This window comes from Propithecus coquereli, unplaced genomic scaffold (assembly GCF_000956105.1).
Source record: "Propithecus coquereli isolate 6110/MARCELLA unplaced genomic scaffold, Pcoq_1.0 Scaffold328, whole genome shotgun sequence".
Classification (NCBI taxonomy): domain Eukaryota; kingdom Metazoa; phylum Chordata; class Mammalia; order Primates; family Indriidae; genus Propithecus; species Propithecus coquereli.
Window position 1 is genome coordinate 2778753 of NW_012148930.1, and position 18061 is coordinate 2796813.

The 18061-nt window shown below is 38.1% G+C and overlaps 1 protein-coding gene across 1 annotated transcript in view; it reads left to right on the top strand.

Moving 5' to 3' along the window:
- The window catches only part of DENND1B (DENN/MADD domain containing 1B), a 200980-nt gene that overhangs the window by 156997 nt on the left and 25922 nt on the right, over positions 1-18061 (top strand). The window contains exons 17-18 of the mRNA XM_012650453.1: positions 965-1066; positions 14948-15038. Coding sequence (XP_012505907.1) covers positions 965-1066; positions 14948-15038 — 193 coding nt within the window. The remainder of the gene's footprint in view (positions 1-964; positions 1067-14947; positions 15039-18061) is intronic.

Below are 18061 nucleotides of genomic sequence, written 5' to 3' on the forward strand. Positions count from 1 at the left end.
CCCCCCGTCAGAGCTGCTGTGAGCCGCAGGCGGGGCCAGCAAGCTGCCTGGGGAGGGACGGTTAGAGCATCCTGAGTGCAAACGCGTTTCTCCCATAAGATGCCTTTCTCAAACACGGCGCTTTCCCCTTTTCCCTGCAACATAACGATTGGTGCAAGGTTCGCTGTGGTGAATGGATCGTTGTCATTAGTCTCTGTTTCCATGCTGATCGTGAGCTCAGTCACTGACCTTCCTTCACGCGTCGAGTGCCGGGGGGAGCCGTAGTGCTGGCGAGGGCAGGAGCAGGTGGTGGGATCAGCCAGTGGGTGACGACTTTCCGTGGTCACGTAAGGGGGATAAGTGGAACCAGTGGAATTTGTAGGAGTTGGGATTTAAGTCCTTGCTGACTGGGAGAAGGAGCATCTGGTGGAGCTGCCACAGGACATTTGCAGAGATGTGATTACTTGGCACAAAGGATGAATAAAAGCAGAAGCCGGGTAGGACTTATCCAGGAAAGATGGCCAATCAGAACTGTATTTTCAATCACGAAGATAAAGTGATTGTAAAACATTTTCATTATTTTAAAAATAATTTAATGATCATAAAAGCATAAGTATAAATGGCAAAAATCATGCAGCAGTTGTTATAGGTGGAATGTTTTCTAATCATGATTAAATAAAATTACCAGTCCTTTTCAGGTATGCTGTTTTTAATACAGTCGAGTCTGATAATGTCAAATCTTTGTTTTTAGGGGATTTACTCTCACTTTGAGGGAGTGAAATTTAGCAATTTTAAGAGTCCAAGGAATCCTTGATTATCAGCAGAGGAATATTCCTACTAACCTGAAATCCAACTATTATTATGTATAAGACTCTGTTTCTGTACCTGACACCTCCTGCATGACTCTTCGTGTGGCTCCTTACAGAGACTGGTTCCCTGTGACTGACCTTTCACTGATGCCCTTAAAATCTTTACTTCTGCCCAGGGTGAGCCTGTCACCTTCTGTGAGGAGAGTTTCGTCAAGCACCGCTCGAGTGTGATGAAGCAGTTCTTGGAAACTGCAGTTAACCTCCAGCTCTTTAAGCAGGTAAGAGTGGACCTCCACGTTTTCCTTTTGTAACCAAGCATTGTCTTTGTTACACATTTTCATTGCTATAAAACTGTGTTCAAACCATGAGTAATACCTTTTCTAGAACTGCAGGAAATTTTTCTTTCTTTTGTAACTTTATAGCTAGTTATGGCCTAACGCTCCAGAAATATTACGTGATAACTTTGCTGTTAAAAAATTCCTCATCAAAAGTTATTAAGCTTAAGGTCTCACTAAGGAAAGGTATACATTCACAGAAGGAAAAGCAACAGAATCGTGTTATGTAACACATCTTAGAAGTTGTTACTTTGATATGGTAGACTGATATGGTCACTAAACTGTATTTTTTATAGGGCTGTTCCAGTGTAATCCAGTTTATAAAATAATTCATAAAATGAATAGTTAACTAATTTTTAAGCTTTATAAGACTTAATAATCATAAATTGAAAATTCAAAGTAAAATTCATAGTTTTTTGCTGTATGTCCTGATTTTTCATTCAGATAATATAATTGCCCATTTCAAAACCGCAGTAGCAGTTTTCAGAATTCAGAAATTTTAGATGCGTTGGTTCTGTCATTCCACTGTGTTGACCATAGCAAGTCTTTTAAATTGGGTTGTCTTCGTTTCTGTTTATATACTGTAGATTAAGTTCTTAACACTTGCTTTTCCTTTTCCACATAACAATTTTAAGTGTGAAGTTATCCATGTGAAGTCAGCATTTAATGACGACCTATAGGTGTGTCATACACTGTGCTCGGGGCCAGAATACAAACGTGAATAAAAACTCAATAATGCCTTAGAGATGCCGAAAATCTAGTAACAATTTCTTTGGACTATTAGGAGAAAAAATTCCGTATGATTTGAAATAACCTTCAAACTAGGTCATTAAAGAAATTAGCATGGCAACAAATTAATGCTCCTGTCTATATTCTGAGGAAGTTTTAAAAAAAAAAAAATCTGAGATTAGAAAATACTCCGTGGGAGATCTGTTTTCCAATAAATGAAGTTTTACCTTAAGGAAAGGGTTAGGATTATTCTATACACAAACTTTAAGAGCATGAATTTCATGATCAGAGCTGTCTTGCCAATTTCCAAAGATGGAATGAGCTACTTTTGGAGCTTTTTGTCTCTAGAGGTCTCTAAGCCTACACTGAATTACTACCCAGGATTGATCTTGAACTACTGAACTCAAGCGATACTCCCACCCCAGCCCTCCAGAGTTCTAGGATTACAGGCGTGAGCCACTGTGCCCGGCCTTGCTTCCAGGATTGAGAGGAAGATCAGTGTTATCAGTGCTGAAGTGTAGCTTAGTACAGTTTCACACTAGTCATACGGTGTATGCCTGTTGAGTTGCATATTAGTGGCCTTTTAGTATTATCTTCTGTTATTAAAACTGATTCCTGAAGATCTAATTATATGTGGGGGTCAAGGTTTGAATGAGTGGGTAGAAAATCTAACTTGTTACTTCCCTTGACCATGAGATTTTGTAACTAGATTCTTACCATTTGATAAAGTTAATAAAGCGTAGTAAATTTTTCTTGTAAAACAACAAAGGTTTACTTCTTGCTGACGCTGCGCGTCTGTTGGAGATTGCCCAGAGGCTCTGCTCCCCACTGTCTGCATCTCAGGACCCGGCGTGACTAGAGTCCCTTCCAGAGTCTATCCCATTGGAACTGGTAGCATACAAAATTTAGCCAAAAAAACACAAAAGTACAAAGATTTAGAAAGGAAGACACCAAACCAACATTATTTTTATTACTTTAAAGATAGAGACACATTTCTTAAAACTTGAAGGCATCGCTTAATAAGTTTGACTTTATTGCAGTTCAGAACTCTTGGTCATCAAAAGACACCATATTTGCAATGCACGTAAACCACCCAAGGAATCAGAATCTAGAATAAAAACCCAAGCTCCCACATGCTGGTAAGAACATATGCTCCAATCTAATTATGTTCATACCAAGGACTTCACTAGGCACATACAGATGAAGAACCCTACATGACTAATAAGGGACAATGCAAGATACTTAACCCCATCTATAATTAGAGAAAGTCAGCCTTACCCCAGTGAGAACGGCTTTTATTAAAAAGCCCAAGAACAGTGGATGCAGAGAAAGTGCTTATACACTGTTGGGGGGACTGCAAATTCGTACAAACCCTGTGGAAAACAGTATGGACGTTTCTCAAAGAACTAAAAGTAGATTTACCATTCGATCCAGCAGTCCCACTACTGAGTATCTACCCAAAGGAAAAGGAGTCATTTTATCAAAAAGACACATGCACCCAAATGTTTATCACAGCACAATTCACAGTTGCAAAGATGTGGAATCACCCCAAGTGCCCATCAGTTCATGAGTGGATTAACAAAATGTGGTATATGTATAACACAGAGTACTACTCAGCCATAAAAAGGATCAATTAATGTCTGTTTTAGAAATTTGGAAGGAATTGGAGACCATCATCCTAAGTGAAGTATCTCAAGAATGGAAAAATAAGCTCCGCATGTACTCTCTAATAAATTGGAGCTAGCCAAGGGGCACACATGTGCACAGAGGGAAATAAAAGTCATTGGAAGTCAAACAGCGGGGAGTTGAGGTAGAGGAGAGGGGCAAAAACCTACCTAATAGGTACAGTGAACACTGTTCGGGTGGTGGGCACACTGATGGCCCTGACTCAGGCATTACAAAAGCTATCCATGTAACGAAAACATTTGTACCCCCTTAACATTTTGAAATAAAAAAAAGAAGAAAAAAAAAGTCAAAAAACACAATGAAATATTACCTCACATTTGCTAGATTGGCCAAATTTTAAAAAACTTAAAATCCCAAATCTGGGCAAGGGCATTGAACAAGGGACGAAGTTCTAACTCTTTATGTTAGGGTAAATTTGTGCAAGTTATTTAGAAAACACTTTGGCACGACCACTTTTCATTAAACATGCAAATTTTTTATGTCCCAGGAATTTCAGTGTAAAATGTGCACCAAAGTCATTTACCAAAATTGTTCATAATAGCAAAATCTGGAAGTAACTTAGGTATCCATGAATAATAAATTGTTATAGTCATACAATAGAAGACTGTACATCAGGGAAATGAATGAACTACAGCAAAACTGAAAATGATTTAAATGAAAGGAGCAAGTCACTGAAGACAACATATGATAAAACCTTTTAGATGATGTTCAAAAGCAAGAAAAACTAAATATTTTTGTGATAAAACCATAAAGAAAGGCAAAGAATGGGTAAGCTCAAAGAATTGTGGGTTTTTCTGTAGAGAGGGAGAGACATTCGAGAGACATTCTAAGGTAGAGCAGCGTTCTAGTTTATCATTTCTTTAATACTTCCATTGTATAAATTTTTGCTTTATTTTTAAAAAATTTTAATTGGCAAATAGTAATTGTATATATTTGTGGGATATAATGTGATTTTTTGATATCTTTATATGCATTATAGAATAGTTCTATCAAGTTAATTAATATATCTATCACCTCACAAACTTATTTTTTGTGGTGAGAATGTTTAAAATCTACTCTTTTATCAATTTTGAAATATACAATTATTATTTTTAACTGTGGTCACTATACTATGCAACAGAGCTCCAAAACGTACTCTTCTTCTCCAACTGAAACTTTGTGCCCTTTGATTAACATTTTCCCATAAGCCCCCACTCGGCAGTTCTTTCAGCAAAGCATCAGCTACTAGTTGTCCTTTATCATCATTATCTGAAGTATTACTATTTAAAAATAAGTATTAAATGAAAACATATTTTCTAATGTTTCCACATTAGTAATAGGCTGTGACTTCTTAACCTCCTTTGGCCTCAGTTTCTGCATCTGTAACAAGAGTTAGAGTAAAAGATCACTACGCTTTAGATACCTTTTGGCTCTAAATTCCACGACACTCTGAAATAAACAGCTTAAATGGATGGCAGTAGGTTCCATTTGGACGAATTCCTCTCTAGATAATGGATTTGGAAGGAATCCCAGAAACAGCTTCTTAAATCCACAACTCTGACATCACCGTCTTTCTCTAGCTATCGGCTTTTCAAAGATTTAAGCCGCCATTTTTAGGTCTCTTACCTTTATGTCATACGGTACTAACACGATAAAGGAAATTATTTTCTTGTTCGTTGTTGAGTCCACTGGAGCTAATGTTTTTCTGCTCATTTTACTATACACTTGCCATAGGTAAGGACCATGAGCCTCATCTAGAGCCTAGTCTAGAACTATTATTAATATAAACTTATGGGATTTCCACGAATATAGGTTCTTTTAACTGGTAATCTAGGTTACTGTTAAGAAATTTATGTAATAGTAAAGGAGCACAAATATGTTGAAATAGATACTTTTTTTTTCAAAATAATTCTGCTTGTTTAAATTCTAACTCTCTTGGGGAGGAAAATGATAGGGGAGATTCAAACTGGAAAACTCTTAGTGTTCCTCAAAACCTTTCCTACCTTTCATAAGGTAATATAAATGTACACTTCTCAAACTTTTCTATCCAACAAAGTGCCCCTCATGGCAGAGAGAACACATGTTTTTAAAGAGTATGGGGAGGTGCCTGTAGGAGCCCACTGAAAAGCAGATTTTAGGAAGCATTTTGCATTTTTCCAAAACATTCATACACATTGTGTATTGTGTACCACAGTATAACAGCATTTATTTTAAATTGAAACATTTAAAATAAATTACGGGTTTAATTACCTTCCTCCTACTTCCATACTAAGTAAATCTTAAGTAAAATTAAGATTTCAGTTAAACACACCATATTCATCCTTTGGCTTTGAATTTCTGGCCACGTGCCATAAGCGGCATGGCTGTTTACTGTCAAGAATATTGGCTCAGAATCCAACAGACCTGGGATTCTGTATCCTGGTTCTGCCCCCTTCTCGGAGTATCACACTCCGTAAGATGTTTTGCTTTCTCTGGGCTTTGGATCCTTGCCTGGTTTCCTGTTCTAATTCAACGTCTAATCACAGTGAAAATTCCCTCACACATGTCTTTCACGGTGTCACGCTCTGCATACGTTGTACCGTTTCACCAGCGTTAGTGTGCTCCCTGTCATTCTTCCGTAGCCTCTTCAGATGTCAGCCCTTACGCCAATCGTTCTGTCTTTTTGTGCCCTCAGAATTTGTTCGTGTCTGAGTCAGAGCATTTATCCCGCGTTACTGTAATTTATCTGATTTTATGCCGACCTTCACCTGTCCCAGCTTCCCTAGTATCCCTCCGTCACTAAATCCACGTTCCTTTCTAGGAACCTATATTACCTTGAGCACGTTTTATTCGTTTATCCACTCTAACAATTACGTGTTGATTATTTGTTTTGGATCAGGTACCGCTACTCCAAGCACTTGCGATTCAGAGGTGGATAGCCGTCTGTCATGGAGTTGATGTTTCCAATGAAGGAAATAGGTTAACAGTCAACCAACAAATAAGAAAAAATATCAGTAAGCAGAAAGTTCAGAGGGTTTGAGATACTGACTAGATGGACAGTTTAAATTGGGTGATCAGAAAAGGCGTTACTGAAAAGGTGATATTTAAGCTAAGCTTAAGATAGTAAGTCTAAAGAAATAATCAGTTTTGAGATATGAAAAGGAGAAGAGCAAGAGCATCGTTACAGGCAGATGGAATTGCTATTGCAAAGACCTCAGGAGGTCTTGAGATCAGGATAGATCAAGTGTGGGCGAGGGGAAGAGTTGTACTAGAGAAGGCCATTAATGGAAGGCCGTAACGGGGACAGATCAGACAGGGCTTCAGAGGCGTCGGGAGTTTACATTGATTCTGAGTTGAAGAAAGTTTTAGCAAGGGCATGACTGGATCCAATGTATAATGTATAACGATTACCAGATTACTCTGTGAAAATGTATTAGGAGAGAGAGAGGTGGCACAAGTCAGCTGTGAGCCTGGCGCAGTTGTCCAGGAGGGAGGTGACGGTAGCTTGGACTAGAGTGGTCGCAGGAGGGAGGGGGTGAAGCAGAACAGACCCGGAGTTTCGTTATGTTCGGAAGGTGGAATTGGCAACTCTTGCGGATGGATTAGACAGAGTAGAGAGAAATTCAAATGCAAAGATAATGCCCATATCTGTAGTTTTATGTTAACAATTCTAATAATTCTCTTACTCATTTATGTATCAATTTTATCAGTAAATTATGAGCTTTCCTACAACCGGAAGCCTATATGATTCAATTCTGTATATCTAGTTTCTTGCACAGGATCTTGTCAATGCTGGGTGCTAAATACATTTTAGTAAAATTTCTCTTTAACATGTTTTTTTATTATTACATGTAAACTAAAATATTTAGGTACTACGGTGATGACAACCATAAATGATAAATAAGGACTCTGAGATTAGGGAGGTAGATTTTTGTTTCATTAAAGTAAACTTCATTATGACCAAAGGAGAGCACTAAGATAATGGAGCACATTCAGCAGTATATAAATAATATTAGGGTAAAAATCTCAAGACCATTCACCTCTAATGAAACCACCATTCCATCTTATAAACATGTCACCAATTGTATCAAATTTTCATTATGTAAGGAACATACTTTTATAGATATAAATAGAAAAATCTCATGCCAGTTTCTTAAGATTCTTACCAGGAAATTAAATTAAAATTCAATTTCAGAAGTCTCTGGTGGACCTTAGACATCTATATTGTTATTGTGAGCAAACATCTGAAAATTTGTGATTTGATAAAATAAGTCCTTTTGGACAGGGGAAGTCATTATTAACTAATCTTCAGTAGCTCTTTGAAGACATAGAACCATGTTATATAAGAAAAATTAAGTCACTATGGTACAGCTTGATTTTTTTGACAAATAAAAATTGTATTTACTTATGGTATATGACATGATATTCTGATATTGGAATTTGAGAAATGGCTAAATCAAGTTAATTAACATCAATTTTAATTGTGGAATGGCTAAGTCAAGCTAATTAACGTATCAGCTCACATACTGAATATTATTGCACTGAGAACATTTAAAATCTATTAGCAATTTTCAAGTATACAATGCATTGTTATTAACTGTACCTTATAGTTTTGAACTACAGTCACCGTGTTACACAGTAATGAACATACTCCTCCTGTCTGACTGAAACTGTGTCTGCTTTACCCTAACCCCGGGCACCGCCATTCTGCTCTCTGCTTCTGTGAGCTCAGCATTTTTAGATTCCACATGTAGGTGAGATCACGCAGTGTTTGTCTAAACTTGGAGTCACATGATGCTGTAGTGTGTGGAAGTGAAAATTCTGCAAGATCCTGAGCACACTCTGTATTTTGTGCTATGGCCCAGTTTCCCTGGCTTAGTCAGGTGTTGGATAAGAGGAGTGGGTCAGAAGCCAAATATTTTCCTTTTGTGTTAGCTGGAGATTTTGGAAGATTTTAAAAAGCTTTTAACATAAATAATCAATTGCTATAAATTTCTACATTTTTCTATTAATCTTGTTCATGATAGCTCCCCATGGTGTGTAGTCTGTGTGTAAGACCAACACATGCATTACTAGCAGTAAAGGTTCAACCGCTTTGGAGTATTAAGGAAACGTGACGCGAACGGAAGGGGGATGGCGAGTGCGCCAGGCGCGTGTTTCATAGCGTGAAAAAAGAGTAGAAACGCGATGTGACGTAGGAGAGAGGCGGAGACTTGAGGGCAGATGAAGAATGTCCGAGAGGAGAGTGCTTGTCGGGGCGAAGGGCGCGTTTTTTCAGCATCTCTTGCTAACTGATTCCCAGGGGTGCCCTGAACAGCGTGAGCGTAACCCGCCCGGATCAGACCGGCCTGGGGACCCTGCGTACGCTTGCGTCTCACCTTCCAAATTCCCGATTCAGGAGGTCTGGATTCAAGTCCAGGAATATACGTTGTTGATGAAATAACAAAACAGGAACACTGAAATTTTAGGAACACTCATTCAGGTATTCTTTATTCATTCCTTCATTGGTCCGTGTGATTCGAGCACAGGCAGCTCAGAGGTTATGGGTTTGGTTGCAGACCACTGCAGTGAAGCGAACGTCTCAGTAAAGTGAGTCACGTGGATTTTTGGTTCCCCACTGCATAGAAAAGTCTATGAAGTGTGCAGTAGCATTAAGTCTAAGAAACAATGTATGCACCTTAATTAAAAATCCTTTATCGACAAAGAATGCTAATGATCATCTGAGCCTTGAGCAAGTTGTAATCTTTTTGCTGGTGGAGGGTTTACCTCAGTGCTGATGGTTGCTGGCTGATCAGGGTGGCGGATGCCGAAGGTCGGGGCGACTTTGGCAGTTTCTTAAGATAAGACAACAGTGAAGTTTGCTGCATTGACTGACTCTGTAGCATACAGTCCTGTCTGATAGCGTTTTACCCTGTATAGAACTTTCAAAATTGGAGTCAGTCCTCTCAGACCCTACCCTGCTGTATCAAGGGTGATATTCTAAATCCTCTGTGTCATTTCAACAACGTTCATGGCCTGTTCACCAGGAGTAGATTCCATCTCAAGAAACCGCTATTTGTTCGCCGGTAGGAAGCAGCTCCTCGTGCGTTCAGGTTATCACGAGATTCAGCGGCTCAGTCACATCTTCTGTCTCCACCACATCTGCGGTGACTTTCTCCGCTGGAGTCTGGAACCCGCCAGAGGCATCCACGAGGGTTAGAATCAACTTCTTCCAAACTCCCGTTAATATTTTAACCGCCTCCCCTAAATCACAGATGTTCTTAGTGACGTCTACAGTGGCGAGTCATTTCCAGAAGGTTTTCAGTGTGCTTTGCCCAGATCCATTAGAGGAATCAATCTGTGTCAGCCGTAGCCTTACGAAGTGTAGTTCTGAAAGTCAAAATTACTCCTTAGTCCACGGGCTGCAGAATGGACATTGCGTTAGCAGACATGAGAACCACATTGATCTCCTCATACATCTCCATCCCAGCTCTTCGGTGACCAGGTGCATTGTCCGCCGGCAGTAATGCTTTGAAAGGAATCTTTTTTTCTGAGCGGTAGGCCTCAGCAGTGGGCTTAGAATGTTCAGTAAACCTACTGTAAACAGATGTGCTGTCATCCGGGCTTTGTTGTTCCATCTATAGAGCACAGGCAGAGTGGATTTATAATAACATAATTCTTAAGGGCCTTCGGATTTCTGGAATGGTAAATGAGCACTGGCTTCAACTTTAAGTCACCAGCAGCATGAGCCATTAACAAGAGGGTCAGCCTTTCGTTTGAAGCGTTGAAGCCAGGCATTGACTTCTTTTTTCTAGCTGTGAAAGTGCTGGGTGGGATCTTCTTCCAATAGGAACCTTTTTTTAAAATCTACGTTGAAAATGTATTGTTTAGTGTAGCCACCTTCATCAATGACCTTTGCTAGATCTTGTGGATAACTTGCTGTAGCTTCTCCCTCGCACTTGCTGCTCATTATGCGTTTGTATGTTATAGAGACGACTTCTTTCCTTCAGCCTCATGAACCAGCCTCTGCTGGCTTTAAACTTTCCTTCTGCAACTTCTTCGCCCCTCTCAGCCTTGGTAGAATTGAAGAGAGTCAGGGCCTGGCTCTGGTTAGGCTTTGGCTAAGGGAGTGTCACGGCTGGTTCGATCTTCTGTCTGGACCACTCAGACTTTTTCCATATCAGCATTAAGGCTGTTTTGCTTTCTTATCATTTGTATGTGCACCGGAGTGGCACTTTTAATTTCCTTCTAGAACTTTTCCTTTGCATTAACAACTTGGCTAACTGGTGCAAGAGGCCTAGCTTTTGGCCTGTCTTGGCTTTCAACATGCCTCCTCACTAAGCTTCATCATTTCTAGCTTTTTAGTTAAAGCGAAAGATAAGCAACTTTCCATTCGTTTGAACACTTAGAGACCACTGTAGGGTTATTAATTGGCATAATTTCAGTATTGTCTCAGGGAATAGGAAGGCCTGAGGAGCGAGAGAGAGATGAGGGGATGAGTGGAGCAGTCAGAACACACGGCCTTTATCGGTTAAGTCCACTGTCTCATGTGGGCACAGTTTGTGGTTCCCCAAAACAATCACAATAGGAACACCAAAGATCAGTGATCACAGATCACCATCACAGGTATAAAAATAATGAAAACGTTTGAAATACTTAGAGAATTTTAAGGAAGAGTTACGAAAACATGACGCAGGTGCACGTGCTGTGTAGATGCTGTTGGAAAAATTAGCGCTGAGAGACGGTGGGACACATCAGAGAATAAAGCAGGAAGGATCTCTAACTTTGTGAAGCTTCTACTTCTAGTAGGAGGGAGCTAGACAATAAACTTAATAAATTATGTGGATGTTCAAGGTGATAATTACTATGGAAAAGTAAATAGGAAAGGATGAGGGAAATGGGGACCACCAGAGCAGAGGGCGGGCTGCAATTTAACGTAGTGTAGCAGGGCAGACGTCATTGCACATGCAGCGTTAGAAGGCCATTGCTGTGATCTAGACAAGGAATTTGGGGCAGTTTGGAACTGACTGATGGAAAATGGGATGAGACCTGGTCAGATTACGGAACTATTCTTATTTAAATCAATTTTACCTATTTATAATTTATAATAAAGTTAAAGAATCCATACTGTGGAATTATAGCTACTAATTTTTGTTAGATTTCCAATTATGTTGTTTATGTTTGGATGTGATTAATTAGCATTTGTAGACTTTAATTTTTTCTTTTAGAATAAAAGGAAAAATTAAGGTTTATTAAAAGCATCATCGTAAAGCAAATTCTTAAATTTCCTTAAGAATATACTTGCAGCCTAATTTTGTGTTACGTCTGTATCACTTTTATTGTTATTGATAATGTTATTTGTCATTACTTGCAATAACATTCTTCCAAAACTTATGTCTTCTGATTACCTGAAGATAAGTGTTTACCAAATGGAATAGGTCACTATTAATGGAGCAACATTTATGGCACATTGTATTAATAATGGAGTCCACATTATAGTTGTTTAAGAGAGATAATGTGTTTTTTTAAATTCAAAATTATGTCTATTCAGGAATAGCTAAAAATGTTCTCATCTCTTTTACTTACTATGGAATGCTCCAAAGTTATTAGAGCGTCATAACCATGAACCAGCTCCACTGGGGGGAAAAAAAAGCTGTTATTGAATAAAAATTAGAAAAAGGTGTTTGGAGAACTGTTACAGTCTGCATTTCTCTCCATTAATACCTCTTTGTAGTTTGTTTAGTGTCTGTATTTGTGTGAGAGTGTGTGTGTGTGTGTGTGTACACAAAATCAAGTCTTTTAAGCACAAACATTTTAATTCTGTGTGCATTGGTAAGTGTCTGATTGTCACTGACAGGACTGTTTGCAAGGTCGGTGATAACACCTGTCATTTTTACCAGGTGAATAATTTCTGTTGGCTCAAATCGCTAGTAACACAAAGAAGTTACTCATGCTCAAAAATGCATAATCAGTAAATAGTTTGGGGATTTATCTCTTTTTAGACTTGAACTATTCCACTCATTTCTAAAATGAGTGGATTATTTCCAATAGACACAAAAATGAAAACCTTTTAAAGTCTTGTAGTCTTAATCTTCTAGAGCAAATTAAGTCCTTTAAAAGGGTGTCTTAGTTTGCTTTACTTGTCAGTAATGTAATACTTCAAATTTATCATTTTGCTTTCAGCTCATTTTTTTTAAAAAAATGATACTTAACCTATCAAATTTAGATCACTTTCCTTTGATTTATAATGCTGTGTTGAAAATGTGTGCAAGTCAAATTTTGCATGCATTTTAAACTGCCTTGTTTTCAAATTACCATTTATTATATTAATATGTGGCAAAGACATTAACATTATGAGTTGCTAGCTTTGATCTCGATAGAAGGGAATCAATTGATTTATATATTATAATTATTTAACTTTAAAACCAGGTAAAAGTATATGACCTTTAGCACTTTTTCTGTACACTTGAGTCTTTCAGCAACGTTTATTCAGTCCAAACTGAGTGTTAGGCGTTTTGCCAGGTATTTAAGATGCGTAGGTGAGAAGGACCGTGATCCTTCCCTCAGGAAGCTCAAAAATGGACAGAGATGGAAAAGGTTGTGGTAGTAGAGTTATTTAGTATTTATTCTGTGTCTACAGTATTGACACTTTTTCTTTTTTAATTAGCTTTCACAAAACCCAGTAAGGTATTTTATTATTCCCATTTTCAGAAGGGGAAACAGAGTCTTACAGATCATAAAATCTAGTAAGTGGCGGAGTTGCGATGAGGCCTCTCATACTCCACGTTCCGTGTTCCTTCATACTACACAAAACCTTTGCGTGCCAAGAATGAGGATACAAAAACGGGTAATACGTGTCTCTGGCCTCAAAGAGTTCTAAGTTTCGTGAGAGTAACTCATGCTCCAAAGAAAGCCAAGACTTTGTTCTTTTAGGCTGTCTTTATTTGAAACTATCTTACCCCATTTTTTCCACGAAAGCATTCTATGGTAATAAAAAGGTGGTTAAACCATATTTTGAACAGGAATCTGGTGATTCATTTTCCATTTTTTCCTTAATTTTGGTCTGCAAGGGATTTTTGTCTCAAAGTCTTACAGTGTAACTGATAGGACTTACTGCTGTTAATTATCTTAAATTGCTGCCCGCGGAACACTGTATTGCCCTGTGCAGCTCCTCACAATCAGATTTGACCATTAGCCACTCACATAGGAAACCTGGGAAGAGTGTGAGATTTTTTTTTTTTTAAGTCAAGCTGTTTTATTTTAATTCAGTTAAAATTTAAATTTCTAGGATAAAATAATTATGGTCAGGATTAGTTAATTTTAGGATGAAACAACATTTTGTGTTAATCTTCATATCTTCAAGTCTGCTCTGCAAAAAGCATGTGAATCCTTCCTGTGTTACCGCGGTCTCTCTGGAAGGGAGCCTGAAAGGTATTTCAGCTTCATATAAACGCAGTAACCTCCACACATCAAATTTCAGAGGTCACGAATCAACAAAATAAAAAGTAAGCAACTACCAGTAATGCACATGCATATAAACTGTATCAGATTTTTACCTGGGGTTCGTCGTGTGAAAACACCTGGGGATATTTTTTACATGCAGCGTCCGTACCTGGACGTGCCGTGCATGTTGGCGCAGGGCGGGGATAGGGTCACGTAGGCAATGGAAGGGACTCTCCGGGATGTCCGCATTTCCGCGTTCTGGAAAAGACCTTCAGGTGCTTTTGAAGCACCTGTTTCCCACTCCAGTATCTTTTTTAAGAACACTGAAAAATATTGTTTAAAATAACCTTAAGTCAATATGTGTTTCCTTCAACTATATTTAAATTAATAATCATAATTCTGATCAGTCAACACATACACCAGGAACTGTGAAAGCTGTATTTATTTTATTGTTCAGTGGTTAGAATTGTCTGGTGCTCTCATGCTTTAGAACATAATTGTGTAGACTAGGAGTGTTATGTATTTTACTGAGTGAATTTAATATTAATCTCAAAAATAGTAACATCCAGCATTTCTTTGATACTTTCTGAGTTAGAGACTGTGCTAATAAGCACATGATCTAAGTTAATCTAATGTAATGTTTGCAGCAACACCATGAGGGTAAGTACCGGGGAAACTGAGGCCTGGTGAAGGAGGACACAGCCCCCTGGGCGAATAGCTGGGCAAGGCAGCAGTGCCTCTGTGCAAGCCCTGGGTAGAGGCTGTGCTCGTCACTGCTGCGCTTTGCTGTTTCCTGTTAATAAAGGCAGCCGGTGCTGTGCATTTCTGGTTTAACTACTTAGCTGCTGTTCACTGAACACCTCCTCTTTCCATTGTTTGAGAATTTTCTTGTGTGTGTATAAATGTGTATCATATTAATATATGTATAATTTATATGAGAGGGTATGCTATTGATATTTTTATGTAAGTAAAAATTTAGTCTTATGAAACAAATGAAAAATTAAAACATTTGATGCTTTTTAATTTCAGTTTATTGATGGTCGACTGGCAAAACTAAATGCAGGAAGAGGCTTCTCTGATGCATTTGAAGAAGAGATCACTGCAGGGGGCTTCTGTGGAGGTAAAGACGAATGATAGTGTGATTATCCAGTTTCTGAATGACAATTATTTTGATTTTTGCACTTTATGTCTGATAAAATTGATTGCATAAACAACTAATTATTTTCTCCTAAACATATAATGTCTCAAATACATTTTTCACCTTATAAGAGCTGTGGTATTAATTTATTTTGCCTGATATATGTGATTCAAGGCATTAAGATGGTCTCATGAATTGGTAGCTGTTGGCTCAGATAATTACTGGAAATAAATAACAGAAATCCAATTAGTTTATATCTTCCAGCCTTTCCTCCTGAATAGTAGTATTCTCTGGTAGAAAACTGGGGCTGGACACAGTGACTCACACTGATAATCCTAGCACTTTGGGAGGCTGAGGTGGAAGGGTTGCTTGAGGCCAGGAGTTCAAGACCAGCCTGAGCAAAATAGTGAGACCACCCCCGCCCCCATCTCTACGAAAAAATAGGAAAATTAGCCAAGTATGATGGTGCATGCCTGTAGTCCCAGCTACTCAGGAGGCTGAAGCAAGAGGATCACTTGAGCCCAGGAGCTGGAGGTTGCTGTGAGCTATGATGACACCACGGCACTCTAGCCAGGGCAACAGAGCAAGACTCTGTCTTGAAAAAAGAAAAAGAAAAAAGGAAATTACTAGTGATGGCTATTACTGAATATGAATTTGAGAACTGAGATTATGAATGAAATAGTATATTATAATATAATCTGAAAAGAAAGGTTTGAACACAACTCCTTTTATATTTTTAAGTATATTATTATATAGAAGTCTTTACCTTTTCCACTTTGCAGACCACTGCAGTATTAAGAAAGTTTTCAATTTACCATTCCATAAATATAATTAATCCTTCAAATGTAAATATTCAAACAATGTTATAATTTTCTAGGCAATTAATTATTTGTGAACTGATACTTTTAGGTTCCACTGTTCTAGTATATAGTCTTGACTTGCAGAGAATTTTGCTTGAGTTCTTGAAATGTCCTATTCATTCATTCATTCATTCATTCAGTATTTGCTGAGTGCTTACTATATACTAGGCACTGATCTAGATACTGGGTGAACTAAACAAACAAAAATCCCCACCCTTTATATCTTGGTATGTTCATTTTTGATGTGGTGTAATAGTAATTTCTTTTTCTTTGTAGTGTTGTTTTGAGAAAAAAGTTTTGGTCTGTCTGTGAATAAATAGTTGCTAGAATTGAGAAATAAAACATGAAAAGACAAAAAGTAGTAAGTAGTCATCTATAAATTTCACAAAATTTAATTTTATTGTTAAGATTTATTTTCACACCATGAAAATGTAGAAATCATTGAGATAATTTGTTAAGAGGGGTACAGTGAACTTAGCATAGTAGACCTTTGTCTGATGTAAGTACAGCATTTCACCGAAAGCATTTGCTTGGGGAAGAAGTTAGTTTACTTGACTCAGCAGGTGAGCTGAATGTGGAATCACTCAGCTTCTTGCTTTCCTCAGCTGATGGGTAAAAATTTAGCTTCAGTGGAACTTTTGTGTTAAAATAACACCTTTTTACTTCTCAACGCAGACAAGCAAAATATTGTCAGCTCGTGGACAAATTGCTTGAGGCTTCTGTTCAGTATTTACATAACTGCTATCTCATTACCTTTATGACCTGTGGGGTAGTAGCTTTTATAGAATTGAAGGTGACATTTTGTGACAATCAGGGGATAGAACTGTGATCCTTTCGTACAGTTAAATTCCGTAGTCGTAACCACTGGTCCAGATACTTGTGTGTTAGAATAAGGTAGGTGACTTTTCTGGTGGGAGGGGTCACTAGAATGTTTCACTAAAGGTCTTATTGTCTAAAAAAGAATGGGTGGGTACGATTACTGGTTAGCATCTGACTTAGAGATGGCTACATTCACAGCGGCACAACTTGATGCCAACTACTTTGCTGCTCTTTACTAAAATGAAAAGGTTTTGAATTCTCATTTTAATCTGAGGGAGCCAATACTTATCCAAAGGAAAGCCCAGTGTGACAAATATTAATTCCAGTGAGTCCAGCAAAAACGTATCTTAAAAAGTTGTGCCTGAGTGACACATGTTATTTTTTCATTATTGTATTTTAGATTACTTTTAGAAGAAAATAAAACAAATATATTAGAATTTGAAATAAAAAGATGAATAATACAATAAAAATTAGTACTGTTCTACTACTAAATAGGAGATATCTGTCTATTTAGGGTATGTGAGAGAGAGTACGTGTGCGTGCACGTACATTTCCAAAAACAGTTCCTAGAGTCCAATCCCAAACATTTGTCGTTTGCATTGTATTTGTGTGAGAAAGAAGAATGTCTTTGTCATGGTGTTGACCTGTTCTTCATAGAAGTAAACTGGTCTAACTTTGTGGTTTCTCTCCTAATAATATAATTATTCATATTTATCTAGCACTCATATGTGGCAGAAGTATCTCATTTAATCCTCACAACACCCTATGAGGCGTTCTGATTATGCCATTTTTAGGAGGCGTCAGCCCAATAACCTGCTCAAGGTCACAGAGCCAGGAGTCGCCAGACTCTCAGCTCAGCATGCATCTGCCTGTCTCCAAAGCTCTTGATTTAATAACTGTGACATATTCTCTCTTACGATAGGAGATTGTCCTGATGAGAAAACATTCAGTAAGCAAGAGTCTTGCTCCACACTTTGCTACCCGGATTGAATAAAAGCAGAATTCATGTCTTTTCTGAATATCTCCTGAGGATTTTTTACACATAAAGCTCCCGGAAAGATCACTGTAGGAGAAATCAATATTAATTAAAGCTGAAGAAAAAAAATTACGTTCTTTAAGCAGAAATAATTAGGAAATTTCAGAGAAGCGTCTGTTTTCCCCCCTTCATACATCACTGCAGTGGTAGTTTTCACGGTGTTTTTGTTGCGATGCCCGTGGTTATGACAGAATACGATGAGTACGGTGGAACTTTATAACGGTTGTGGCTCTGGTTAAGAGTATTCAATGCAGGACAGTCAGATACAGAACATCTGGATCCACATTGGA